The sequence below is a fragment of the Bufo bufo genome, chromosome 2 (genome assembly GCF_905171765.1).
Source record: "Bufo bufo chromosome 2, aBufBuf1.1, whole genome shotgun sequence".
Lineage (NCBI taxonomy): Eukaryota > Metazoa > Chordata > Amphibia > Anura > Bufonidae > Bufo > Bufo bufo.
Window position 1 is genome coordinate 517,445,883 of NC_053390.1, and position 27,859 is coordinate 517,473,741.

Below are 27,859 nucleotides of genomic sequence, written 5' to 3' on the forward strand. Positions count from 1 at the left end.
GCTGAAACACGGGTGGAACCTTCAAAATCAATCAATAAAACAGCCCAGGGTGGGCCTATACAATCATACACTGAATGGTGCCAGTATGTAATAAATAAGGAATGCTCTCACCATCAATGGCTGTGCAGGTTGATGGTCGAATCTCTTCCAGTGAGATGAGCTTCAAAGAGATGGATTTCCCAATTTGATGGAGATGAAAAAGACTGTAGTACCATTCAGGAAAAAATGCTAATAGTGAACTTCAGTGTAGATAGGAAACGGGAGAATACGTCCCTAATACACCCTATCCAGGAGAAAGGGACTAATATCACCCTGCCTATCTATATGAAGTACTTGCACCGCAAGGGGCGACCCCGTCCAGATACCTTTCCCTAATCCCGGGCAGTATCCCTAGTACACCCTACTGGAGGTAAACTCCCGACGTGTCACGTTTCGTTCCACATGAACTTATCAAGGGAGATGTACAACAATGGTAGCAAACACAAAAAGACCTTGCTAGAAAAAGGGGGTGAACATGAATAATGAGTAGGCAGTGGTTGGAGGTTTCACCTAAAAAGCGGGAAACTAAAAACTCCTAGGGAAAAGCCAGGCCAGTGGGACCCAGGCCACCCAAATGCCACTAATCGCCAGTATGCCGGCACACCAGTGGGTGGTGATGGCTTAGGCAACTGTAAGTTGCGACCCAGAGTACAGAGTCAAAATAGTCAGGCTGTCAGCACGGAGTGTCTACCTACCAGCGCTTTTAAAGGCATTCAAACATCGCGCTGCTAGTCTAGGACCGCCCTATCACGGTCACGCGACTGGTGGAATGCAGGCGGCGGACGCAGCGCACGTCGGCACCGCGCTCCACAGGCCCAGACAGGGGGCGGCAACAGGAAGGAGCCGCAGATCACGTGACAATGTCACGTGGTGAAACCTGCCAGGCCGTGGAGCGCAGCGCCGGATGACGCCGCGCTCCAATGCAAACGGCCCACAAAGAGGGCGAGTAAGTATACAATCTGGAGGCAGGCGAGGTGCCTAGCAACCAGGACGCCTCAGGAGAGTATCTGGGCGTCCTGGGTAGTAAGGAGACTCACAGTGGCGTGAGCCTCTAGTTACCAATACAGTAATACTTATATAGAGCTACTAATGCAGGCCAAAAAGCAAACGGCCCCATATAAACAGCAACTGGCTAATAATTAAGTCAGAGGAACAGGGGCAGAATAAGGTCAAAGGTCAAAGGGATGGTTTTCAGACAATGCAGCTACTATTAAACCAAGGGAAAGGTTTTTAAATAAAGCAGCTAAAATTAAGCTGCTCATTCAGACCTAATGGGGCCATGGTTTTAAGATAATAAATCCAGCGGGTCTCATGCTGGAGAATGGCCTGATCTCAATTCCCCCCCACGCCGTGGGGGAAGGACCCTTGGAAAAATCATTTAAATGTTCACCAATTCTTCTGCGGAACTCACGGATGGTCTTACCCACATATTCCTTGCCACATTCACAAGTCAAGATATAGGGTGTATTAGGGACGTATTCTCCCGTTTCCTATCTACGGTAGTTGATATAGTAATGAATGGCATATTCTTTACCAGTGATGTTGCTTCGGAACATTTTACCAGTTTGCAAGTGGATGCAAGCAATGCAGCCACTGCACCTGTAACAACCCTTGACATTTGTTTTTAGCCAAGAGCAGCCAGGATGGGAAGGGGGTATGTATTCGCTGGAAAGTAGTCTGTCACAGAGACTACGTCCACTGCGATAGGTGAGGTGTGGGTATTCACCCACAACCTCCCTCAGATCAGGGTCCATCAGAAGAGTACACCAGTTCCTACAAATGACCTCACGGATCTCAGGCGCTGCCCTATCGTATGTGGTTATTAGGCGGATTAGCTTCTGGGTCTGTGCATGATGGAATCTTGGAGTAAGGAGATTAGTTCTGTTTTCTTGTAACGCTGACCTAAAAGCTCTCTGGGTATCCTTACTGCCGAAACCTCATACGTAGGTAATCAGCCTGCCTTATAAATTCATGTTTAGTCAAGCAATTCCTCCTTAACCGGAGGTATTGTCCCTTGGGAATACCCCTCTTGAGTGGGAGAGAATGACTGCTCTCCCACCTAAGCAAGGTGTTAGTTGATGTGGGTTTTCTGTATACAGACGTAATAAGCTCACCTCCCTGAGTTTTTGAGATAAGGACATCCAGGAAAGGCAGACGTTTGCTGTCAGACTCACACGTGATTCTTACCCCAATTGTGTTATCATTGAGCGTCTCCACCAAGGACCAAAATGAAGCGTCACTACCATTCCAGATGATGAAAATCTCGTTTATGTACCGCGCCCACAGTCCCACAGGGTCCATTAGGACAGATCCTTCCTCCGTAAAGACCAGGGTCTCCCCCCACCAGCCCAGGAACAAGTTGGCGTACGATAGGGCACAGGGACACCCCATCGCTGTGCCCCTGAGCTGGTGGTAGACCCTATCACTAAAGGAGAACACGTTTCGGGTCAACGTGAATTCCAATAAACGGGCGAAGAGACTGTGGGCGCGGTACTGACAACCTCGAGTGCTCAGAAAATACTCGACCGCCTTGATGCCCAGGGAGTGAGGAATGCTAGAGTACAGCGCCTCGACATCAATGCTGGCTAGTAAACTACCTTCCTCAATGTGAATCCCCTCTAGCTGTTTTAAAAAATCAGTGGTGTCACGGGTATAGGAGGGAAGTGCAGTCACAAAGGGGGCCAGAATCTGATCGACATAAATCCCTACATGTTGGCAAAGGTTCCCCACCCCTGACATAATGGGTCGCCCTTTCAGTGGGTGCGTCCCCTTGTGTAATTTGGGGAAGCAGTAAAATGTAGACATGCGGGGGCAAACAGGTAACAAAAATCTGTACTCATCATCGGTAATGATTTGTGATAATTTGGCATCATCTAGAATAGCTTTGAGTTCCACTCTGAAATCATCAGAGGGGTCCCGGGCTAGCACTTTGTATGTAGAGGAATCATGTAAAAGAGATTCACACATTTCTCTGTATTGACCATGGTCCATAACCACTGTATCCCCCCCCCCCGACCCCCCGCGCTCCTTGTCTGAGGGTTTGATGACTATGGAACGATCGCTCTCAAGATCTGAGATAACAGTGGCATGGACCTCGTCAAGATTAGAGAAATGAGGGGGACGTAGGTCCTCGATCTGTTGTGAGACAGTATTGAGAAAAGCATCCACACAGGATAATTCAGCAGAGATCGGTGGCATTTTATTGCTATTGAGTTTTAAATTGGTAAACAGACCCACACCTTCATGTTGCTCAGATTACCTTTCGAGATCATAAAGCAGACGAACGTCTGAAAGGATATCTAAGGGAATACCTAGTTTGCGACACAGTTTTTTCTCCTGCAGTTTATAGAATTTGTGCCAGCGAAGCTTGCGAACAAACAGGTTAAGGTCCTTAATGATATCAAATCTATTGAAGTTCGGAGTCGGTACGAAGGAGAGACCAAGTTGAAGTTGAGTCTCAGCAGTACTCAGGGGGCGGGAGGAGAGATTGACGACTTGGGGTCCTAGGGGTTTGGAGGAGGTTGGGTCCGATTGCGCAATGGATAAGCTTGGGGGAGATTGGATTGGCTCAAGTGTGGACTTCTAAATCTCGCCGTGGGCAGAAGCGAGATCCGGAGGCCCCTTGGGACAATGTTATGTTTGAGATAGTTCTCCAGGCTTTGCACCTCCCACCAAGAAAGGATTTGGTCCTTGTAGATATCAGTTAATTCCTTGAATGCTGCATGGAAGGAAGGAGTGTACTTTTTTGGGGAAAATACCTTATCAGAAAACACATCTTTGGCTTCCGCCAACCAGTTATCTGCATTAAAGCCAGTTGCCAAAAAGCCTGCCATGCTCTGGAACAGATTCAATACAACAGAAGCTAGAAAGCCGAGCATACAGAAAATGACTCGGCCAGTTCCTCCCAAAATGCAAATACAAAAGTACTGATCCCCTAGGGGACAAAGGGGGTAAAACTTAACATTTAATAATAATGATTATAAAATATCCGGGCTGAAACACGGGTGGAACCTTCAAAATCAATCAATAAAACAGCCCAGGGTGGGCCTATACGATCATACACTGAATGGTGCCAGTATGTAATAAATAAGGAATGCTCTCACCCATCAATGGCTTTAGGTGTCCCACGAGAATTAATTGAAAATGGGAATAAAATTTGAAAATTTCACTTTTTTTACAGATTTTAAATTTTAATCTATTTTTTAACACATCAAAAGTTAACAGCCAAACAAAACCCAAAATCTATTACCCTTAATCTGGAGTTTACAGAAACACCCCATGTGTGCTCAAAAACTGATGTATCACAGCATGCTTCAGAGTGGAAGGAGCACCATATGGCTTTTGGAGAGTGGATTTAGCTGGAATGGTAATGTAGTATATGCAGACACCCAGAGATGGCGTGTGGAAACCCCCAAACTGACTCCATTCTGTAAACTACACCCCTCAAGGAATATTTCAAGGTGTGTAGTGAGCACTTTGACCAATCAGGCGTTTCACAGAATTAAGAAACGATTGGCTGTGAAAATAAGATTTACTATTTTTTCCAGAAAAAGTTGCTTTACACCCACATTTTTCACTTTCACAAGGGGTCACGGACAAAATGCACCCCACATTTTGTTCCCCATTTCCCCCCGAATACGCCAACACCCCATATGTGCTCAAAAATTATGTATGGATGCACAGCAGGGCTCTAGAGTCAAACAGCTAAATATGGATTTTGCTAACCTAAATTGTCAGACATTTATTTTAGGTGCCATGTCGCATTCAATAAATTCCTGAGGTCCGCAGAAATGAAAAACCCCAAGAAATGACCCCATTTCGGAAAGAGCACCCCGTATGAACATTTTAAGTGGTGGAAAGGGTATTTTTCAGCAAACAGGTGACTCAAAGAAGGCAGAAATACTAGAGAAAGCATTTCAAAGCACACATTTGTAAAAATAAAAAATTATTAGCAGACCCCAATTTTTCACTTTCACAAGGGGTTAAAGGAGAAAATGCACCCCAGAATATGTTCCCCATTTTGAAAACACCCCATATGTGCTTGTAGCCTGTTGTGTTGGTGCACAGCAAGTCTCTAGAGGCAAAGTGCAAAAAATTGTTTTTGCAGGCCTGAATAAACAGACATGTATTTTAGGTGCCATGTCGCATTAACTACATTTCCTGAGGTCCCCAGAAATGAAAAACCCCAAGAAGTGACCCCATTTCGGAAAGAGCTCCCCTGTACGAACATTTTAAGTGGTGGAAAGGGTACTTTTCAGCAAAGAGGTGACTCACAAAAGGCAGAAATACTAGAGAAAGCATTTCAAAGCACACATTTGTAAAAATGAAAAATTACTAGCAGCCCCCAATTTTTCACTTTCACAAGGGGTTAAAGAAGAAAATGCACTCCAGTATATGTTCCCCATTTTCTCCCCTTTTTGCAAACACCCCATATGTGCTTGTAGCCTGTTGTATTGGCGCACAGGAGGTCTCTAAAGGCAAAGAGCAAATAATGGTTTTTGCAGGCCTGATTAAAGAGACATGTATTTTAGGTGCCATGTCGCATTAAATACATTTCCTGAGGTCCCCAGAAATGAAAAACCCCAAGAAGTGACCCCATTTAGGAAAGAGCACCCCCGTACGAACATTTTAAGTGGTGGATAGGGCACGTTTGACCTAACAGGTGTTTTACAGAAAATGAATATGTAGTGGTTGGTGAAAAGTGGAAATGTAAGTTATGCGGACTAAATTAGAAATATAAGGTGGTAAAACTACAGGGTACATCAAGGATGAAATAAAATTAATGCTCCATGGATGAATGATAGATTCTGAAACAATCTTTGATGCATAGACCAGGTAAATGGTGTCTTTCCTTATCCCCAGGGACAGGGACAGAGGGTGGTTTAGGGATCTGGAACAGCTGCAAATAAAAAAATAAAAAACAGTGCAGCTATTCAAGGAAAGGGTTAAATTGCAGTGGTGGTGCACCACAAGTCCCAGCAAGCCAACAGAAGCAAAGAAAGACACAGAACTCTGCACGCAGTCACCAGCTAGAAGGGCTGCATGCAGGGAAGTTCTGCCTCTTCCTGTGCAGCTATAGCAGCGCTGGAAGGGGACCCAAAACACTGGTGTCCCCTGCCTGACCTAGGAGGAGACAGGTGTCACCTCCACATGACACCCCCTGCCCCTCAATATCGCAGCCGGAGCTGCGATAGGAAACATGGCTGCCTTCAGTACAGAGCAGCCATTGTACCCTGGTCACCAAGCGATTTCACTCAGGGACCGGGTGTACACAGCTCTGTATGGCGCTGGTATCCTAAGGATTAATAAACGCTAGGAGCATCAGGTTCCCATGCACCTGACCAGCAGCCTCATGTGCCCTTTTGAATTAAACTCTATGCTGCCAATAATCGTGTTTCTTTGATGAAAGATGCAAGTCATCCAAAAACGAGCAGTTATCAGGAGCGAACATTCCTATGAGCCCTAGTTCCCGATAACTACCCTGAAAATTGTCCAGTCTCATACGCCCTTAAGGCTCAATTAATTGACCTTTGAACAAACTGTATTTTGCTTGCCATTGTAAATTACACAGGATGAGCTTTTAAAAAGTGCAAGTGTACCTGTCTATGTCTGGAAAACTGTGTAGTTTTAAGGGGTTAAAAAGGCTAGGCCCTTTATCTTCACTCAATTATTGGTTGAGGTCTGCCTACAAAACCTTGTAGAAAAAATGAACTCCGCAGCACATCCAAATAATGAAAAAGTAAACAGAAGCTTTATTCACCAAGCATGCGACGTTTCAATCCTCTCAATGGGATTTTTCTCAAGCAGTGACACTGCTTGAGAAAAATCCCATTGAGAGGATTGAAACGTCGCATGCTTGGTGAATAAAGCTTCTGTTTACTTTTTCATTATTTGGATGTGCTGCGGAGTTCATTTTTTCTACACAATTTGGAGGTGGATCGCCTACTCAGCCGCTGGCACTCCGTTTGTACTATATTGACAGTGGTGCTGCCCACATTTCTCTATTTTTGATATTACAAAACCTTGTAGTTATGTGACTCAACTGTGATTTCTGTGCTTTATCATTACCTGGCCAAAGGTCGAGAGGCACCAATAGCCTTCTTAAGTTTGCAGAAGTTATTACATCAAAGTAAACACTGCATAATATTTACAAAGCAAATGGCACTGTAAGATACTGTATGCCATGTAAATGCTCGAAGTTCTTAGAACTAAAAAAAATCTGACTATTACTATTTGAAATGCGTCTATTATTTGGATGGGGTATTGTTGAAGTTTATATTTATTTTGTCTTGGAATATTATGCTGAGTTATAGCAAACTGATGATGACTATATAGAAAGAACTACAGGACTTTTCTACATACTATGAAAATAGACATTTTACATAATTGTCAAAGTGAATGAGGGCTATTTACTGGATAGGAAATTATGGGTGTATTCTACCATTAGACAGTAAATAGCTTATACTAGAGAAAAAAAATTGCTTCTGTGTCACTACCAATGATTATAGGGTGGGGAATAAAATTGCTGGACTTCGCCTAGCTTATTTCTTAATAGCTTTCTAAACCCAACTAAAGCTTTACCATGAATTGTAGAATGTAAACAGTTCATAGAGGAATCCCAAACGTATCTGTGTGAACATGCCAAGCTGTAGAAAACACTAGAATGAGCTAGGTGCAGACCTGAGCCAACACCAGCTTCCTGCGGGGGCTGAGTCAGGATTATTAACTCTGACAGATCTATACAAAACTATACTGGGTACATTAAATAACACCATATAACATTACATAACAAGTACCCTATTCTTCTACAGATTGGCATATCTGTGTGAACCTTACACATGACTTGCATATTTTGATATGTTCTTTTTATATGTTATCTTCTGTTGTGAATTAATGCTTATAAATAACTTTTGGTCCCCCAGGAAAGTACAAGAGGAAGAGTTATCCAAACTGTCTGAGGCCCTGAAGCTCGCACAGAGGGAAACAGTGGAGACATGGAAGCAAAATGTTGAAAACAAGAAAACTGCCAAAGAAGAAACCACAACCACAGAGCAAAAGATAATAAATGATGAGGCACATCAGGTAAAGAGTAAACATGTATCATCCAGGCTGCGGTGAACCTGATGGTGAATCTTCTGTTGAAGGTTTTATGGTTTTAAAAACCAAAGCCTACAATTTATTATTCAAGAATATTGATAGTTATATACAAAATCTTACAGATGACCGTATTGATTCCAAACAAATCAAATGCAACACAAATTTTCCAAAGATTTGTGTCAATTACGAATTTGTGACAATTCAGGTCAGGTGAGTCAGGTGAATTTGTCAAATGGCACCAGCCATTTTTCAGATCAGAAAATAAAAAAGATGATGAGGGATGATCACTTGACACCAGGCGGTATGTGCATATCGTCTTCAAGTACATTTCTATAGCTGCTTCTCCTGCCCATATAGTCATCTATAATCTAATCATATAATTTTCCATGGAGATCACAGATGTTTATGTATAACTGTATCAAAATGTGCTCTTAAAATCTAATTCATGTTTATCTTTTAAAATATGCAAATCACTTCACTACCAGCAAGTAGGGCGTCTACTTGCTGGTAGCCGCCGCAAAAAACCGCCCCCTCCTCTTGTTGATTGACAGGGCCAGAAGTGCTCTCCTCCGGCGGGCCCTGTCATCATTTCAAAAATCCTGCGCCTGTCTTCATTTGGCGCAGGCGCTCTGAGAGAAGAGGGCTTGCCTCCTCAGCACTCCCTCAGTGCGCCTGCGCCGATGACGTCTTCTCTTTCGGTGATGTCATCGGCGCAGGCGCACTGAGGGAGTGCTGAGGAGGTGAGCCTCCTTCTCTCAGAGCACCTGCGCCGAATGAAGACAGGCGCAGGGTTTTTGAAATGATGACAGGGCCAGCCGGAGGAGGAGAGCACTGCTGGCCCTGTCAATGAACAGGAGGAGGGGGCGGTTTTTTGCGGCGGCTACCAACAAGTAGACGCCCTACTTGCTGGTAGTGAAGTGATTTGCATATTTTAAAAGATCGTTTTTTTTTTATGAAAAGAAGCCACAGACAAAGGTAAGATCCCTATATAGGGAATAGTCGTTAAATAATGATTTTAACAAGCCCAAAAAAAAAAGGGTTTTGGGGGTGACAGAAGCCCTTTAAATCCTGCTTTAGTACTAAAGATGATGTAGTTGGGATTTTGTATGTAGTATGAAAAATAATAAAATAACACACTAAAGCCAATTGTGATGATGATATGGTAAACAGTCGCACATACAAGGTGACTCCTAAGAATAAATGATAGTGTTTTTTTATTTTTTAACTATTAGGGCGTTTTAAATAGGGGCAGTCAATTAAAGTTTTCTCTTTAATGGAACACTTTATCACAAGCAAGAACTAGGCTCTAAAAAGTTTTGTATTAGAAAAATGATGGTGGGTTTTGAACTCATGTCAAGTTTCACTTCTTATGGGTAAAGCACATTCCTCGAAAAGAAAAACAATACCTGTAATTGAGATATACTGGTAAGTCCCTGAAATGTCATCTTGTGTGGCTTTTTTTTACACAGGATATTGTGTTAATCCCTAGAAAACTGGTGCAACTAATGTTTACTATCTATTACTCATGTATTTAGCCATCTGTGTGGGATCACTACGTATACTGAAGCCAATCAGTGGTTCCACAATGACAGCTCAGGTTAGCATGGAGCTATTGTATAGTGGAAATGACCACCGCACTCGTTTTATAGTTGAATTAATAATGCTTCTTTATTATCCATCCAGGAAGTAATAATAAATACTTGCCAATGTTTCGGTCTTATCACAAGACCTTGTTCACGGCCTTAGTACTGAGGGCATATTGTTTGCTGGATGAAAGCCATCCAGAAAACAAGATGCCCTCAATACTAAGGCTGTTATTAATTCAACTATAAAACGAGTGTCGTGGTCATTTCCACTATACAATTACCGCAATTACCGCTGAGCACCATCCCCATTGACTTACATTGTGTGCCAGGACGGATCTGTTTGGCTCAGTTTCATCAAGCGGACAGCAAAACGCTGCAAGCAGTGTTTTGGTGTTTGCCTCCAGAGCGGAATGGAGACTGATCGGAGGCTAACTGATGCATTCTGAGCGGATCCTTTTCCATTCAGAATGCATTAGGGCAAAACTGACCCGTTTTGGACCGTTTGTAAGAGCCCTGAATGGATCTCACAAACGGAAAGCCAAAACGCCATTGTGAAAATAGCCTAAGTGTTGGGCATTGTGAACTGGCCAGGTAGTGAGGGTGAGAAGAATATCTCACCTTTGGAGGCCAGGGTTACAGTCAAGAGCCAGGCAATAGCAGTTTCTAAGATAAGTGATGCACAAAAGGCTGTACAGGGAAACAAGATTCTTTAATCTAGAACAAAGAGAAACCCATCTTCTTAAAATAAGAGCTACTTATCAAATGTTTGCACTGGACTTCAATGTGTTAAAACAGCCCTGAATGGAGGCCAGCAGTGATTGACCACCATTTGTTAGTTATGTAGAAGACCATAAAAGCAGCTGCAAAATAAAATCATTGTACAAGAAAAGATTTCAGTGATGTATCTACCAATCTTCTTTTCCTTTGCCTATGTGTTTCATGGTGAAAGGAGGCACTAACGTGTCATGCAATGCTATCACCCCCATGTACAGTTATGGGAAAGTGCAATACTTTAAAGGTGTACTGATGAGAAGAAATACAGTATTTGACATAGGCCAATAATAACATCTATACAAAGGTGTCTGTGTTTTCTATCTGAACAAACTATGAATTCAATTATTTTATTTACCATTAAATCTAATTGTGGGATATCTTTCTATAAACCACTTCACTATGATAGTATATAACAGATGTATACAATCCATTTTAAAGTCCAGCAAAGTCATTACTGCACAATTTAAAGGGGTTGTGCAGCCTGTTTATATTAATGATCTATCCTTATGATAGGTCATCAAATCTGATAGGCAGGTGGTCCGACACCCAGCAACTCCAATAATCAGCTGTTTGTAGAGGTGGCGGCGCTCCATGCTCGCTCCTTCTTCATTACTCTGCCTGTCGTCTTGTAAAGCGAGTTTAATTACAAGTACTCACTCCATTCACTTGAATGGAGCGAGTACTTGTAATTACACCACTCTGCCGCTGCAAGGAAGACAACGCATAATGTAATGAAGAGGAAGCAGCTTTCACATGGAGCATCACCTCCTCTTCAAACAGCTGATTGGCGCGGGTGCCAGGTGCTGGACACCCCCACAGATCAGATATTGATTACCTATCCTGAGGAAAATTGTTACCACGAAAGCAAGATTAGCCCAACATCTTATGTATCCCTGAGCTGGCAAAACTGGAAATACAATTAAGAAATGCGCATTCAAATTTAAGTTAGGGTCTGTTGAAAGTTGGATAATACTGTCAGCAAGGGCTGAATAAACAACTCGTAAAGTAAGATATACCAAAACTGGAAAAGTGAGGCAGCCAGGAAGATGCCTTCTTTATTTTTCAGAGGCCCTTTGAAAAACATAAACAGCAACCTGATTTTTGGCAATGCGCTACTACTCTGCTTTTCCTTCCTCTAAAGGGGCTGTCCACTCCTTTAATATTTATGGACTATTCTCAGTCTAGACCTCCAATATCTAATTGGATAGGACCAGACACACTGCACCCTGATAATCGGCTTTCACAGTAGCTCCAGCACTGGAAGTTGGCATCGGAACTATGCATCGTGCATTGAGTACTGGGTGGAGCTGGTTACTGCAGCCCTGCCCCCAGTGAAGTGAACTGGAGCAACACTGTAGTTACAATCCCCATCCAAAGCACAATGGAAGTTGGATAGATCCGGTGCTGACTTCTGGCACCAGACCTACAGTGAAACAACTGATTGTCAGGGGTACGGGTGTTGGATCAGATATTAATGACCTATACTGAGACTAGACTACCAATAGTAAAGGAGTGGACCTCCACTTTAATGAATTCCAGCAGTTTTTTGGATGGTGGGTGGAGCAGATCCTCAGCACAGTGACATCTTTTGGCATTGCTATAGTAGAAAGCAAAGATCTGCTCTACAGTGAGTGTTCCTGCTCCAAAATCAAGCTCTGGTTCTTAGAGCGGCCTACACCTGGGATCAGAGCAACCTCCATTTCTGGCTGTTAACCCTTTGCCTGCAGCAGTTCATAGCCATAGCCTGATCCAAGGGAACTCCCCCTTTGATCAAGTTGCTCAGCTACCCGGTGATCTGATGGGAGTATGGGTAACTCCTCTGCAGTCTGTCATGTGAAGCTAGAAAATTTCCCAAGGGCTGTTTGTTCAGTAATCCTACTTTTACAGAACACTGGTGTTGTCCTAACAGCAGTCAGTGTCATAGAGGCACAGGAGTATGCTAATACATTATAAGTATGAAACATTATGAGTAGTAAAAAAAACTTTGAAATAGTAATCCCTTAATGGATTAAATAAAAAAATTATTAAAAAATGTAGTGTAAGAATTTCAAAAGAAGCAATTATTTAGCACAAAATTCATTTTATTTCACACAAATAAATCACAAAATGGCAAAATAATTGTTCTATGTTAAATGTACCCAAAATAGCGAAGAGAAGCAATGCAATTTCTTCCAAATAAAACAAAGGTTATAGAGGCCAGTGGGGAAAAAAATATATACATGGCTGCTGAATTGCAGAGAGGTGAAAATGAAATTAATTAGCTGGTCTATAGGGTTCTTTCAGGCATGGCTATTAAATTGCTTAGACCTGTATTTTCACTGCCCATCCATTGTCCTGTTCTGTAGTTATTCTGCTGTTCTATGTTGCCACTTTGAAAATTCGTACGTACGCAGAGAAACACTAATGAACTCATGTAGAAACTGTATATTGTCCTCACATCACTGGAAATTCCCAGGGACACATGAGGAAATGCTTACAGGTCTGCTGGGTAAACATTTATTTTCAGTGATTCACCAGCTTAGGTAATATTCTGTGGGGCCAAGTTCAGAAGGCCACTAGGAACTTGCAGTCTACAGGGAAGCATACATACACAAATGCACATTGTGCAGAAGAAAATAAGTGGCTTACCATGATTTAGAGATGACTTTTAATAGAATACATTCTACCCATTGTTCACCCTCCTTTAGAAAACGTAATCTTATACAAACCCCTAACATATTTAATGATTTCTCCAGATTCATCATATATTTTTTTTATCTGCCCAGAGTACCCCAAACAATGGTTATTTTTCCCCATATACCTGTTTTTCACATCACCAATTTTCTTTCCCTTTCACTTTGTAATGTTTCCCGAGGCTTGCTCTGTCTAGCTAACATGGAGAAGGGAGGTGTAGGGGTTGTGACTGCTGCGGAGTCCTGTGAAACATTACAGAACCAGGCATGCTGGGTTTGGTCAGAAAACCCAACAGGAAACTGAAAAAAAATTGAAGGTCTGCATGGAAGCATCCTGTCCAGATGAAATGATGCCGAGAACAGGGGAAGGAAAGTGCTGACATGAAAAACAGGTATATGGGGGTATTTTGAACAGATACAAATTTCATTATGAGACTGGAAAACTGATTTAACCCTTCAATGACCAGCCTGTTTTGGGACTTAACCACCAATTTTTATTTTTTGCTTTTTTTATCGTCGCATTCTAAGAGCTATAACTTTTTTGTTTTTCCATTGCGGCAGCTTGTTTTTTGCAAGTTGTAGTTTTTAATGGCACCATTTTGGGGTACATATAAGTCACTGATTTGTCACAACTCTTTCTTTGGGGGATGGGAAAAAACAATACCACCATTGAGTTTTTACATTCACTTTGCAGCATAAATAACATGATAACTTTATACATTGAGTCAGTATGATTACAGTGATACCAGATACACTAAGTTTCTTTATGTTTAAGGCTACTTTCACACTAGAGTTTTCAATTCCACCATTGAGATCCGTCATAGGATCTCAATAGCAGAAGAAAATGACAATTCATTGTCAATGGGGACAAAACTGAACTGAACGAAACGGAGTGCTCCAAAATGCATTCTGTTCCGTTTGGTTGCGCTCCCATTGCGGACAGAATAACTCTGCAAGCAGCATTTTTCTGTCCACGATGTGATGCGGAGAAAGACGGATCTGTCCTTGCACACAATGAAAGTCAATGGGGACGGATCCGTTTTCTCTGACACAATAGAAAACGGATCCGTCCCCCTTTGACTTTCAATGGTGTTCATGACGGATCCGTCATGGTTATAGAAGACATAATACAACCGGATCCGTTCATGACGGATGCATGCAGTTGTATTATTGTAACGGAGGCGTTTTTGCAGATCCATGACGGATCCGCAAAAAACGCTAATGTGAAAGTAGCCTAATACTTTTGCACAATAAAACCCCTTTAAAAAAAAAATAAGAATCAAATGTTGCATTGCACATCCCAAGAGTAAGACCCATAATTTCTATTTCTTTTATTTTCTTTCTATGGAGCTGTGTGATGGCTTGATATTTGTTAGACAACTTTTTGAATGCTTTTTAGTGGTGCTTTTACCCTCACCACTTTTCCAAAAAGGGGGCCTGACTAGAGTTGAGCGAACACCTGGATGTTCGGGTTCGAGAAGTTCGGCCGAACTTCCCGGAAATGTTCGGGTTCGGGATCCGAACCCGACCCGAACTTCGTCCCGAACCCGAACCCCATTGAAGTCAATGGGGACCCGAACTTTTCGGCACTAAAAAGGCTGTAAAACAGCCCAGGAAAGAGCTAGAGTGCTGCAAAAGGCAGCAACATGTAGGTAAATCCCCTGCAAACAAATGTGGATAGGAAAATGAATTAAAATAAAAATTTAAAAAATAAAAATTAACCAATATCAATTGGACAGAGGTCCCATAGCAGAGAATCTGGCTTCACGTCAGCAGAGAATCAGTCTCTTCATGCCATAGCAGAGAATCTGGCTTCATGTCAGCAGAGAATCAGTCTCTTCATGCCATAGCAGAGAATCTGGCTTCATGTCAGCAGAGAATCTGGCTTCATGTCATAGCAGAGAATCAGGCTTCACGTCACCCACCACTGGAACAGGCCACTGTCACACATTTAGGCCCTGGCACCCAGACAGAGGAGAGAGGTCCCGTAACAGAGAATCTGGCTTCATGTCAGCACAGAATCAGTCTTCATGTCATAGCAGAGAATCAGGCTTCACGTCACCCACCACTGGAACAGGCCACTGTCACACATTTAGGCCCTGGCACCCAGACAGAGGAGAGAGGTCCCGTAACAGAGAATCTGGCTTCATGTCAGCACAGAATCAGTCTTCATGTCATAGCAGAGAATCAGGCTTCACGTCAGCCACCACTGGAACAGGCCACTGTCACACATTTAGGCCCTGGCACCCAGACAGAGGAGAGAGGTCCCGTAACAGAGAATCTGGCTTCATGTCAGCACAGAATCATTCTTCATGTCATAGCAGAGAATCAGGCTTCACGTCACCCACCACTGGAAGAGGCCACTGTCACACATTTAGGCCCTGGCACCCAGACAGAGGAGAGAGGTCCCGTAACAGAGAATCTGGCTTCATGTCAGCACAGAATCAGTCTTCATGTCATAGCAGAGAATCAGGCTTCACGTCACCCACCACTGGAACAGGCCACTGTCACATATTTAGGCCCCGGCACCCAGACAGAGGAGAGAGGTCCCGTAACAGAGAATCTGGCTTCATGTCAGCACAGAATCAGTCTTCATGTCATAGCAGAGAATCAGGCTTCACGTCACCCACCACTGGAACAGGCCACTGTCACATATTTAGGCCCCGGCACCCAGACAGAGGAGAGAGGTCCCGTAACAGAGAATCTGGCTTCATTTTAGCACAGAATCAGTCTTCATGTCATAGCAGAGAATCAGGCTTCACGTCAGCCACCACTGGAACAGGCCACTGTCACACATTTAGGCCCTGGCACCCAGACAGAGGAGAGAGGTCCCGTAACAGAGAATCTGGCTTCATGTCAGCACAGAATCAGTCTTCATGTTATAGCAGAGAATCAGGCTTCACGTCACCCACCACTGGAACAGGCCACTGTCACATATTTAGGCCCCAGCACCCAGACAGAGGAGAGAGGTCCCGTAACAGAGAATGTGGCTTCATGTCAGCACAGAATCAGTCTTCATGTCATAGCAGAAAATCAGGCTTTACGTCAGCCACCACTGGAACAGGCCACTGTCACACATTTAGGCCCTGGCACCCAGACAGAGGAGAGAGGTCCCGTAACAGAGAATCTGGCTTCATGTCAGCACAGAATCAGTCTTCATGTCATAGCAGAGAATCAGGCTTCACGTCACCCACCACTGGAACAGGCCACTGTCACACATTTAGGCCCTGGCACCCAGACAGAGGAGAGAGGTCCCGTAACAGAGAATCTGGCTTCATGTCAGCACAGAATCAGTCTTCATGTTATAGTCTGCCATGCTAACCCTGCCCTCAGAGGAGCTGGCCGTGACACAGCTGCGTTGGCGACCTCTTGCTCCTCCTCTGCCTTCGCCTTGGGCTTCCACTGGTTCCCCTGTGACATTTGGGAATGCTCTCAGTACCGCGTCTACCAACGTGCGCTTGTACTCGCGCATCTTCCTATCACGCTCCAGTGTAGGAAGTAAGGTGGGCACATTGTCTTTGTACCAGGGATCCAGCAGGGTGGCAACCCTGTAGTCCGCACACGTTAAAATGTGGGCAACTCTGCTGTCGTTGCGCAGGCACTGCAGCATGTAGTCGCTCATGTGTGCCAGGCTGCCCAGAGGTAAGGACAAGCTGTCCTCTGTGGGAGGCGTATCGTCATCGTCCTGTGTTTCCCCCCAGCCACGCACCAGTGATGGGCCCGAGCTGCTTTGGGTGCCACCCCGCTGTGAACATGCTTCATCCTCATCCTCCTCCACCTCCTCCTCCTCATCCTCGTCCTCCTCATCCTCCAGTAGTGGGCCCTGTCTGGCCACATTTGTACCTGGCCTCTGCTATTGCAAAAAACCTCCCTCTGAGTCACTTCGAAGAGACTGGCCTGAAAGTGCTAAAAATGACCCCTCTTCCTCCCTGGCCACCTCCTCTTCCATCATCGCCCTAAGTGTTTTCTCAAGGAGACATAGAAGTGGTATTGTAACGCTGATAACGGCGTCATCGCCACTGGCCATGTTGGTGGAGTACTCGAAACAGCGCAACAGGGCACACAGGTCTCGCATGGAGGCCCAGTCATTGGTGGTGAAGTGGTGCTGTTCCGCAGTGCGACTGACCCGTGCGTGCTGCAGCTGAAACTCCACTATGGCCTGCTGCTGCTCGCACAGTCTGTCCAGCATGTGCAAGGTGGAGTTCCACCTGGTGGGCACGTCGCATATGAGGCGGTGAGCGGGAAGGCCGAAGTTACGCTGTAGCGCAGACTGGCGAGCAGCGGCAGGGTGTGAACGCCGGAAGCGCGAACAGACGGCCCGCACTTTATGCAGCAGCTCTGACATGTCGGGGTAGTTGCGAATGAACTTCTGCACCACCAAATTCAGCACATGCGCCAGGCAAGGGATGTGCGTCAAACCGGCTAGTCCCAGAGCTGCAACGAGATTTCGTCCATTATCGCACACCACCATGCCGGGCTTGAGGCTCACCAGCAGCAACCACTCGTCGGTCTGTTGTTCTATACCCCGCCACAACTCATGTGCGGTGTGGGGCCTGTCCCCCAAACATATGAGTTTCAGAACGGCCTGCTGACGTTTACCCCGGGCTGTGCTGAAGTTGGTGGTGAAGGTGTGTGGCTGACTGGATGAGCAGGTGGAAGAAGAGGAGGAGGAAGCTGAGTAGGAGGAGGAGGAGACAGGAGGCAAAGAATGTTGCCCTGCGATCCTTGGCGGCGGAAGGACGTGCGCCAAACAGCTCTCCTCCTGGGGCCCAGCCGCCACATTTACCCAGTGTGCAGTTAGGGAGATATAGCGTCCCTGGACGTGCTTACTGGTCCACGTATCTGTGGTTAGGTGGACCTTGCCACAGATGGCGTTGCGCAGTGCACACTTGATTTTATCGGATACTTGGTTGTGCAGGGAAGGCACGGCTCTCTTGGAGAAGTAGTGGCGGCTGGGAAAAACATACTGTGGGACAGCAAGCGACATGAGCTGTTTGAAGCTGTGTGTGTCCACCAGCCTAAATGACAGCATTTCATAGGCCAGTAGTTTAGAAATGCTGGCATTCAGGGCCAGGGATCGAGGGTGGCTAGGTGGGAATTTGCGCTTTCTCTCAAATGTTTGTGAGATGGAGAGCTGAACGCTGCCGCGTGACATGGTTGAGATGCTTGGTGACGCAGGTGGTGGTGTTGGTGGTACATCCCATGTTTGCTGGGCGGCAAGTGCCAACGTCCCTCCAGAGGCGGAGGAAGAGGCCGAGGCGGCGGCAGCAGCAGAAGAGGCCGAGGCGGCAGCAGCAAAAGAGGTAGCAGGGGGAGCCTGAGTGACTTCCTTGTTTTTAAGGTGCTTACTCCACTGCAGTTCATGCTTTGTATGCAGGTGCCTGGTCATGCAGGTTGTGCTAAGGTTCAGAACGTTAATACCTCGCTTCAGGCTCTGATGGCACAGCGTGCAAACCACTCGGGTCTTGTCGTCAGCACATTGTTTGAAGAAGTGCCATGCCAGGGAACTCCTTGAAGCTGCCTTTGGGGTGCTCGGTCCCAGATGGCGGCGGTCAGTAGCAGGCGGAGTCTCTTGGCGGCGGGTGTTCTGATTTTGCCCACTGCTCCCTCTTTTGCTACGCTGTTGGCTCGGTCTCACCACTGCCTCTTCCTCTGAACTGTGAAAGTCAGTGGCACGACCTTCATTCCATGTGGGGTCTAGGACCTCATCGTCCCCTGCATCGTCTTCCACCCAGTCTTGATCCCTGACCTCCTGTTCAGTCTGCACACTGCAGAAAGACGCAGCAGTTGGCACCTGTGTTTCGTCATCATCAGAGACGTGCTGAGGTGGTATTCCCATGTCCTCATCATCAGAAAACATAAGTGGTTAGTGCGTTAGTGCATTCTATCTCTTCCACCACTGCGGAAGGGCTAGGTGGATGCCCTTGGGAAACCCTGGCAGCAGAGTCTTCAAACAGCATAAGAGACTGCTGCATAACTTGAGGCTCAGACAGTTTCCCTGATATGCATGGGGGTGATGTGACAGACTGATGGGCTTGGTTTTCATGCGCCATCTGTGCGCTTTCTGCAGAAGACTGGGTGGGAGATAATGTGAACGTGCTGGATGCACTGTCGGCCACCCAATTGACTAATGCCTGTACCTGCTCAGGCCTTACCATCCTTAGAACGGCATTGGGCCCCACCAAATATCCCTGTAAATTCTGGCGGCTACTGGGACCTGAGGTAGTTGGTACACTAGGACGTGTGGCTGTGGCAGAACGGCCACGTCCTCTCCCAGCACCAGAGGGTCCACTAACACCACCACGACCATGTCCATGTCCGCGTCCCTTACTAGATGTTTTCCTCATTGTTACCGTTCACCACAATAAGAAAAATATTATTCGGGCCAATGTATTGAATTAAAATTCAGGCCTTTTTTTACAGACACCTAACACTGTCTGGCTATCTATTTAGGTACTGTATTACACTAATACAGGCACACCAGTAATGACAGATTTAGCTGAATATAAATGTCAGGCCTATTTTTTAGGCGCTGTGTGACAGGTATACGTTTAATCACAGAATTAGACTTGTATCTGCACTGTAGCGTGTGTGTTAAGTTTTTCAGAATGACACTATCAGCACCTTGAATCTAATATACCCTTTTTGGGATAGATTTAAAGTAGGCCTGATATAGCAGAAACTACTCATTTTGAGAATGGCAAATTTTGGAATAGTTTTTCAACCCAGAACAAAAACTGTGCTTTTACGGTCACTACAAATAATTTGACCAGCTAAAACAGTACTGATTTGGAGGAATAGAAATGTCAGGCCTATTTTTTAGGCGCTGAGTGACAGGCTCAACTTGCCCCTGATGTAGTATATCGCCAAAAAATAAACACACTATTGATGGTTAAATGCACTTGGGTGACACAGGCTCAGCCTGCACCTGATGTAGTATATGGCCAAAAAATAACCACACTATTGATGGTTAAATGCACTTGATGAAAGCTTGACCCTGATGTAGGATATAGCAAAAAATAACCACACTATTGATGGTTAAATGCACTTCGGTGACACAGGCTCAGCCTGCACCTGATGTAGTATATGGCCAAAAAATAACCACACTATTGATGGTTAAATGCACTTGGGTGACACAGGCTCAGCCTGCACCTGATGTAGGATATAGCAAAAAATAACCACACTATTGATGGTTAAATGCACTTGGTGGTAGCTTGTGCTGGCGCACCACAAGTCACAAAATGGCCGTCGATCACCCCAGAAAAAAGTGATATAAAAACGCTCTGGGCAGCCTAAAAAAAGTGAGCAATTCAATATCAGCACTTCAATGATCCACAGCTGGAGATCGATCACTGAATTAAGTCTTTTGGAGGAGTTAATCTGCCTAATCTCGCCCTAACGTCGCAGCAGCAACCTCTCCCTACGCTTGTATCAGCAGAGTGACGTGCAGCGCTACGTGACCCAAGCTTATATAGAGGCTGGGTCACATGCTGCACTGGCCAATCACAGCCATGCCAATAGTAGGCAAGGCTGTGATGGCCTTTTGGGGCAAGTAGTATGACGCTTGTTGATTAGCTGCTTTGCAGCCTTTCAAAAAGCGCCAAGAAAGCGCCGAACACCGAACCCGAACCCGGACTTTTACGAAAATGTTCGGGTTCGGGTCCGTGTCACGGACACCCCAAAATTCGGTACGAACCCGAACTATACAGTTCGGGTTCGCTCATCCCTAGGCCTGACATATTTATCTTCATTTGCACTAGTATTCTGGAGCAAATGAAGACAGAAATCTACTGCTATGAAAATTATAGAAAAAAGTCCCAATCCGTATTACAAAAATTTCCGCAGCGGTTCCTAATTGTGAAGTGGGTAAAGATCACAGTTCAGACCATGCGTTTTTGAGGGACTGCGTGTTCCCTATTCAGGAGGTCAGATCTCTTCAATCTTGAGGCATCCGAAGTTTCTGACACAGGCAAAAAAATCAGGTCCCCACTATCAGTACACTAAGGCACCTGTGGGATAACAGAAAGTTCGCATATAGTGAAGCACTGCAGGTCACCAGGAAATTCCTTGTGTGTAAATACTCACAAGCGCAGCTTGATATATATACGGGCAGTTTTGACAAAGACAGCCTTGACTGCTTTGTTTTACCATATGTTTGTGAGTATAATAAATACTTTTTATATAACCATTTGCTAGCGGTACTTCTCTATTAGAGGAATCCTTGTTTTAGTGGTGGTGAAGAGACGTGGATAGAGGAGAGCCGTGGAGCTATATTATGTGCCTATATATCAAGCTGCGCTTGTGAGTATATACACACAAGGAATTTCCTGGTGACCTACAGTGCTTCACTATATGCGAACTTTCTGTTATCCCACAGGTGCCTTAGTGTACTGATAGTGGGGACCTGATTTATTTGCCTGTGTCAGAAACTTCGGATGCCTCAAGATTGAAGAGGTCTGACCTCCTGAATAGGGAATTGCAGCCAGCCAGCCAGTCGCAGGGGCAACACGTGAGGTGCACGGTGGACCGATGAGGTGCCAAATAATATAACACACAGTTCATCAGTTTACTCACGGTTTGCAGATAGCCTCCCTGGGCTGGCAGCACAGTGTTGAGGTGGAGAGCACAAAATCCTCCGGGGCACGCTCTATGGTAGGAAGCATCAGCCAAGATGGTGGGTGAGGTGCCCTTGATGTTAAGGGTGCTTAGGGTGCTTGTTGCGGCTGAGTCCCTTGATGATTTTTGTTGTGACGCCAGTACCGTTAATGGTGGTACAACCATAGGTAGTAATAATGAGGTAGACAGTGGTAAGATGCAACTCACAACTTTTACTTTGGATGTCTCTTGGTTGCAGCAGTACAATTATGCAGTCTCTAGATGGTACAGAGTTAATTCTGCAAATCCACTGTTTTAGGCTGTTTAGGTTTCTTGACTTTGGAGCAGTGGGTTAGGTGTACCTGGTTACTTTAGATGTGTGGGATCCTATTTTTTGACTTTCCCTACAAGCTGAATATTTTAGACAGGAAAACTCAACTGTCTCTCAGAAGTTTGGTGTGGCTGCCTGAAGCTATAAAACCTCCACCATGCAAAGGTGTCTGTGGCCCTCAATAATGGCTCTTATCACCGATGAATTCCTAGGAATGCTTGTTTCTTTTCCAGGGAGGCAAACTCTTCTCCTACTGGTCAGGGATGCAAGTCTATAGTCCGGCCACAGAAGGAAAATGCTCTTCTGTGCCTCACATCTGAGTATCACCTACTAGCAAAGTTGGCTCCACTCACTAATCTGTGTTGCGAAGTCTTCACTCTACATTTTCTTCCCACTAATTTGATCTGACTACCTCAGATCTGCTCTCTTCTGAACTACATCTTTACTCCACGGATCTGGACTCAGAACTAATCTCTCTCACTAGGCCTAACCTAGATATATATAGGACCTGAACTTTATCCCCATCTAGTGGTGGGATGTATAAATTACACCTAAGAGTCCTGTTAACAGGGATTTTGCAGATACATACATGCAAAATTATACATTACAACCTAGTGCTTTTAATAATGTAAAAAGTGCTTTTACACAGTGCCCACACACACGTAGTGGGACGCTGCAGAATGCGCGGTCCCTCAAAACGCATAGAAATCTACTGCTACTTTGTGCACCTTGTCATAAATTAGGCACATCCTCCAGCAGAGCAGGGGATATCATATAGCGACGTAAAATGATGGTCTTTGATAAATCTCCCCCTTAGTATTTGAAAGTCAGAGTTCCCCAGATTGCAGGCTGCACCTTAGGACATAGGCTAGGAACAACTAATTTAAAGCACACCTGAGCTTTCAAAAAAAGTTTGCATAATGGCTGTGCTTCATTGTAGAATCATAACTATGAAGGAGCAGGTTTGTTTGGGCTTACCTAATGTCTTCTTTAGCCGTATTATTCCCTGTTCAAGCTGCACAGATAGATGCATTTCTCTCACAAGCAGGGCATGTTTTTCACAGGAGCTGTGTAAAAGCAGTTGCTCTATCAGGAAGGAGCTCAGCTAGCTCTGACATGCCTCCATTTCCTGTGAACTATATTCTGCATCTGTGTTACTAGAGACAGATCTATTCTACCAGGCAGTGGATTGCATTTTAGGTGGACGTGAGACCCCTAGTTGCCATTACTTAACTTTTTTTTTCAGGTGGATGCAGGCAGATTTAGAAATTTGTTAATTACACCATTCTCTATTCACATTAAATCAAATTGTGTGACAGTACAGCGACTCTTTAAATCTACTTTGGAGAATTAAACTGCATTTCTACAGGTAACTATAAATAACTAAAATTAAGCACAGGATATATCATAAAAGTCTTACGATGTGATTCCCACATATGGGACCGACAGCTTTCACCAGAATGGGGGTCCCCAATGGCCATTCATTGTGGATGGAGAGATGGTTGCATCTCCAGTACAAATAAATAGAGAGAGCTATGCATGCACGGCCACCTCTCTGCTTATGGCAGCCATGAGATGGGGTGGGGGACATCTGTTCTGGAGGTAGGTGTGGGTCACAACCAGGAGACGTCCTATTGCAATTTTTCTACCATATAGAATTGTACAAAGAACTTAAATAAGCGTATTTCACTTTGTCAACAGCAGTGTATGTTTTGGTCGCACCAAGGGGATATTCTACTGCACATGTGTTTTTTTCCACAAAAAAGTCTGTTTAAAATTTTCTACCATTTCTAAGTGAGCATTGTGATAATTACAGTATCTCACAAAAGTGAGTACACCCCTCACATTTTTGTAAATATTTTATTATATCTTTTCATGGGACAACATTGAAGATATGACACTTTGATACAATGTAAAGTAGTCAGTGTACAGCTTGTATAACATTGTAAGTTTACTTTCACACTCGCGTTTTGGATTTCCGTTTGTGAGATCCGTTCAGGGCAAAACGGATCAGTTTTGCCCTAATGCATTCAGAATGGAAAAGGATCCGCTCAGAATGCATCAGTTTGCCTCCGATCAGTCTCCATTCCTCTTTGGAGGCGGACACCAAAACACTGCCTGCAGCGTTTTGGTTTCCGTCTGATGAAACTGAGCCAAACAGATCCGTCCTGGCACACAATGTAAGTCAATGGGGACAGATCTGTTTTCCCTGACACAATCTGGCACAGTAGAAAACAGATCCTTCCTCTATTGACTTTCAATGGTGTTCAAGACGGATCCGTCTTGACTATGTTAAATATAATACAAACGGATCCGTTCTGAGGGATCCGCACAAAATGTGAGTGTGAAAGTAGCCTAAATTTGGCGTGCGCTCAAAATAACTGAACACATAGCCATTAATGTCTAAGCTGCTGGCAACAAAAGTGAGTACACCCCTAAGTGAAAATGGCCAAAGTGTGCCTAAAGTGTCAATATTTTGTGTGTCCACCATTATTTTCCAGCACTTCATTAAAGGGCAACTGTCATATTTTTTTTATTTCCTAGTTTATTAGAGCTAGGCATGTATACCTGAGTTAGTCTGTCAATGATTGTCAAAAGATCTGTAATTACCTTATAATAATAGCTTTCATTAATGTCCTCTGTCCCTTTCCACTGCTTCCTTAAAAGACTGTTGTCTTCCTTTTAGTATAAACAGAAGACAGAGGGGCGGTCCTTCACACTGCATACCTGCATTAGGCTTCAGAGTGAGGAGGCGTGTCTGTCAGTAATCCAATCTGATTGGCTGGCAGGGAGCTGCTGGCTACAGCAAGTGTGTATGGGAAGTGAGGGAAAGCAGTTTTGGCCTTAGAGAACTGGCAGAGGAGCCATCTTGAGAAGGTCCTCATATTGTAAATGTTTAAACAGCCGTAACTAAGGGAAAAACTCAAGGAAAACAGTGGTAAGTGAAGAAACTAAAGATTGCTTTATGCATAATGCTGCTACAGCAGTAACATATGCTAAAATAGATTTATTTTTATTTTTTTGAAAACATGACAGTTACCCTTTAACTCTCTTGGGCATGGAGTTCACTAGAGCTTGACAGGTTGCCAATTGATATCCTCTTCCACTCCAACATGACGACATCATGGAGCTGGTGGATGTTAGAGACCTTGTCTCCTCCACCTTCCGTTTGAAGATGCCCCACAGATGCTCAATATGGTTTAGGTCTGGAGACATGCTTGGCCAGTCCAGCACCTTTACCCTCAGTTTCTTTAGCAAGGCAGAAGTCATCTTGGAGGTGTGTTTAGGGTTGTTATCATGTTGGAATACTGCCTTGCGGCCCAGTTTCCGAAGGGAGGGAATCATGCTCTGCTTCAGTATGTCACAGTACATGTTGGCATTCATGGTTCCCTCAATGAACTGTAGCTCCCCACCGCATGCAGACCCACACCATGACACTCCCACCACCATGCTTGACTGTAGGTAAGACGCACTTGTCTTTGTATATCTTACCTGGTTGCTTCCACACACGCTTGACACCATGTGAACCAATAAGTTTATCTTGGTCTTATCAGACCACAGTATACACATGTGAAGATAGAAGACAGCACTCACCAAGGATAGTCCAATTCTTACTTTATTGCTCCATAGTGGCATAAAAACAAGTACACAGGCGGTAGGGGTGCAGGATGCCACACAGGCACCGTGAGGCAAGAAGAGACTTAGGTCATTGCGGTCATTTAGACCTAAAGGACCCATAGCATGGGCTTTAATAATCCAACTAGCCTCTTTTCGCAATAACTGTGTATGTCTATCGCCCCCTGTTGGCAAGAAGGGTACTATTTCCAGACCTGAAAATGTTAAGACCCTGGGGTCGCCTCCATGTATCTCTCTAACATGTTTGATCAACCGTGGACATCCTTTACCAGATGTCACAGAGTGAAAATGTTCTCTTATTCTTTCAAATAACGGCCTAATAGTTTTGCTAATTTAGAAGCAACCACAGGGACACATTATCAAGTACACCAAGAACCTGCTTCTGCATGTAATGAGATGGTTGACCCTATGCTGCAAACTTCTAAAACATACTGTCCTGTGCTGCGGATTATATCTGCAAAATGAACAATTCCCGCATTTGCGGTTGCCCTTAGGTACATATTCTTTCAGCCATGTATCTGGCCTGCTTTCTGAATATCATAAGACTATATACCATAATTGGGATATATTGAGTAGGGATGAGCCATACCTTGAAAGATAGGTTGGTTAGGAGTAGATATTCAGAAAGCAGGCTGAAAGAATATGTACCTAAGGGCAAGCGCAAATGCAGGAATTGTTCATTTTGCAGATATAATCCCCAGCACAGGACAGTATGTTTTGGAAGTTTGCAGCATAGGGTCAACCATCTCATTACATGCAGAAGCAGGTTCTTGGTGTACTTGATAATGTGTCCCTGTGGTTGCTTTTAAATTGGCAAAACTATTAGACCGTTATTTGAAAGAATAAGAGAACATTTTCACTCTGTGACATCTGGTAAAGGATGTAGAAAAAGTAGAGGGCCACAGCAGCATATCCAGCAATTCTTCTTTATTTAAGTCGATCACCGCACAACACAGCATAAAAACAGCAGCAACGTTTCGGCTAGGAATAGCCTTTGACAAAGGCTATTCCTAGCCGAAACGTTGCTGCTGTTTTTATGCTGTGTTGTGCGGTGATCGACTTAAATAAAGAAGAATTGCTGGATATGCTGCTGTGGCCCTCTACTTTTTCTACATACCTATGGATTGCTTTGGATCTGTGATCTCCTGCCCAGCTGCTGCATGACCTCCACCATTGCTCTACACTAGCCGCTTGCTGTGCTGCTCCTGAACACCTTTCTTTTTCCATCTGGTAAAGGATGTCCACGGTTGATCAAACATGTTAGAGAGATACATGGAGGCGACCCCAGGGTCTTAACATTTTTAGGTCTGGAAATAGTACCCATCTTGCAAACAGGGGGCAATAGAAAATAGGCTAGTTGGATTATTAAAGCCCATGCTATGGGTCCTTTAGGTCTAAATGACCGCAATGACCTAAGTGTCTTCTTGACTCATGGTGCCTGTGTGGCGTCCTGCACCCCTGCCGCCTGTGTACTTGTTTTTATGCCGCTATGGAGCAATAAAGTAAGAATTGGACTATCCTTGGTGAGTGCCATCTTCTATCTTCACATTTTGGATCTAATTGAGACTGAGCACCGCTGAAGTCTGTTGTAAGCCGCGGGTCACCACCACAGGGAATGTTCCCTTGAGGTCTGTGGAGGAGAGCCAGAGCAGTGCCGTCCTATCTTTCGATCTACCCATGGCTCATCAGACCACAGGACATGGTTCCAGTAATCCATGTCCTTAGTCTGCTTGTCCTTAGCAAACTGTTTGCAGGCTTTCTTGTGCATCATCTTTAGAAGAGGTTTCCATCTGGGACGACAGCCATGCAGACCAGTTTGATGCAGTGTGCGGTGTATAGTCTAAGCACTGACACACTGACCCCCCCACCCCTTTAACCTCTGCAGCAATGCTGGCAGCACCCATACGTCTATTTTGAAAAGACAACCTCTAGATATGACGCTGAGCATATGCACTCAACTTCTTTGGTTGACCATGGTGAGGCGTGTTCTGAGTGGAACCTGTCTCGTTAAACCACTTTATGGCCTTGGCCACCATGCTGCAGCTCAGTTTTTGGGTGTTGGCAATCTTCTTATAGCCTGCCCTAGGCCATCTTTATGTAGAGAAACAATTCTTTTTTTTCAGATCCTT

General features: G+C 44.6%; 1 protein-coding gene across 3 annotated transcripts in view; it reads left to right on the forward strand.

The window, feature by feature from the left end:
* SH2D4A (SH2 domain containing 4A) overlaps window positions 1–27,859 on the forward strand; it is a 141,984-nt gene that overhangs the window by 62,863 nt on the left and 51,262 nt on the right. For 2 of the 3 annotated variants that reach the window (XM_040417901.1, XM_040417902.1), the window contains exon 4: window positions 7,962–8,097. In XM_040417901.1, the coding sequence (XP_040273835.1) occupies window positions 7,962–8,097 (136 nt within the window). Of the gene's footprint in view, window positions 1–7,961; window positions 8,122–27,859 lie in introns of all 3 variants that reach the window. The other variant, XM_040417900.1, reaches the window with a different exon arrangement.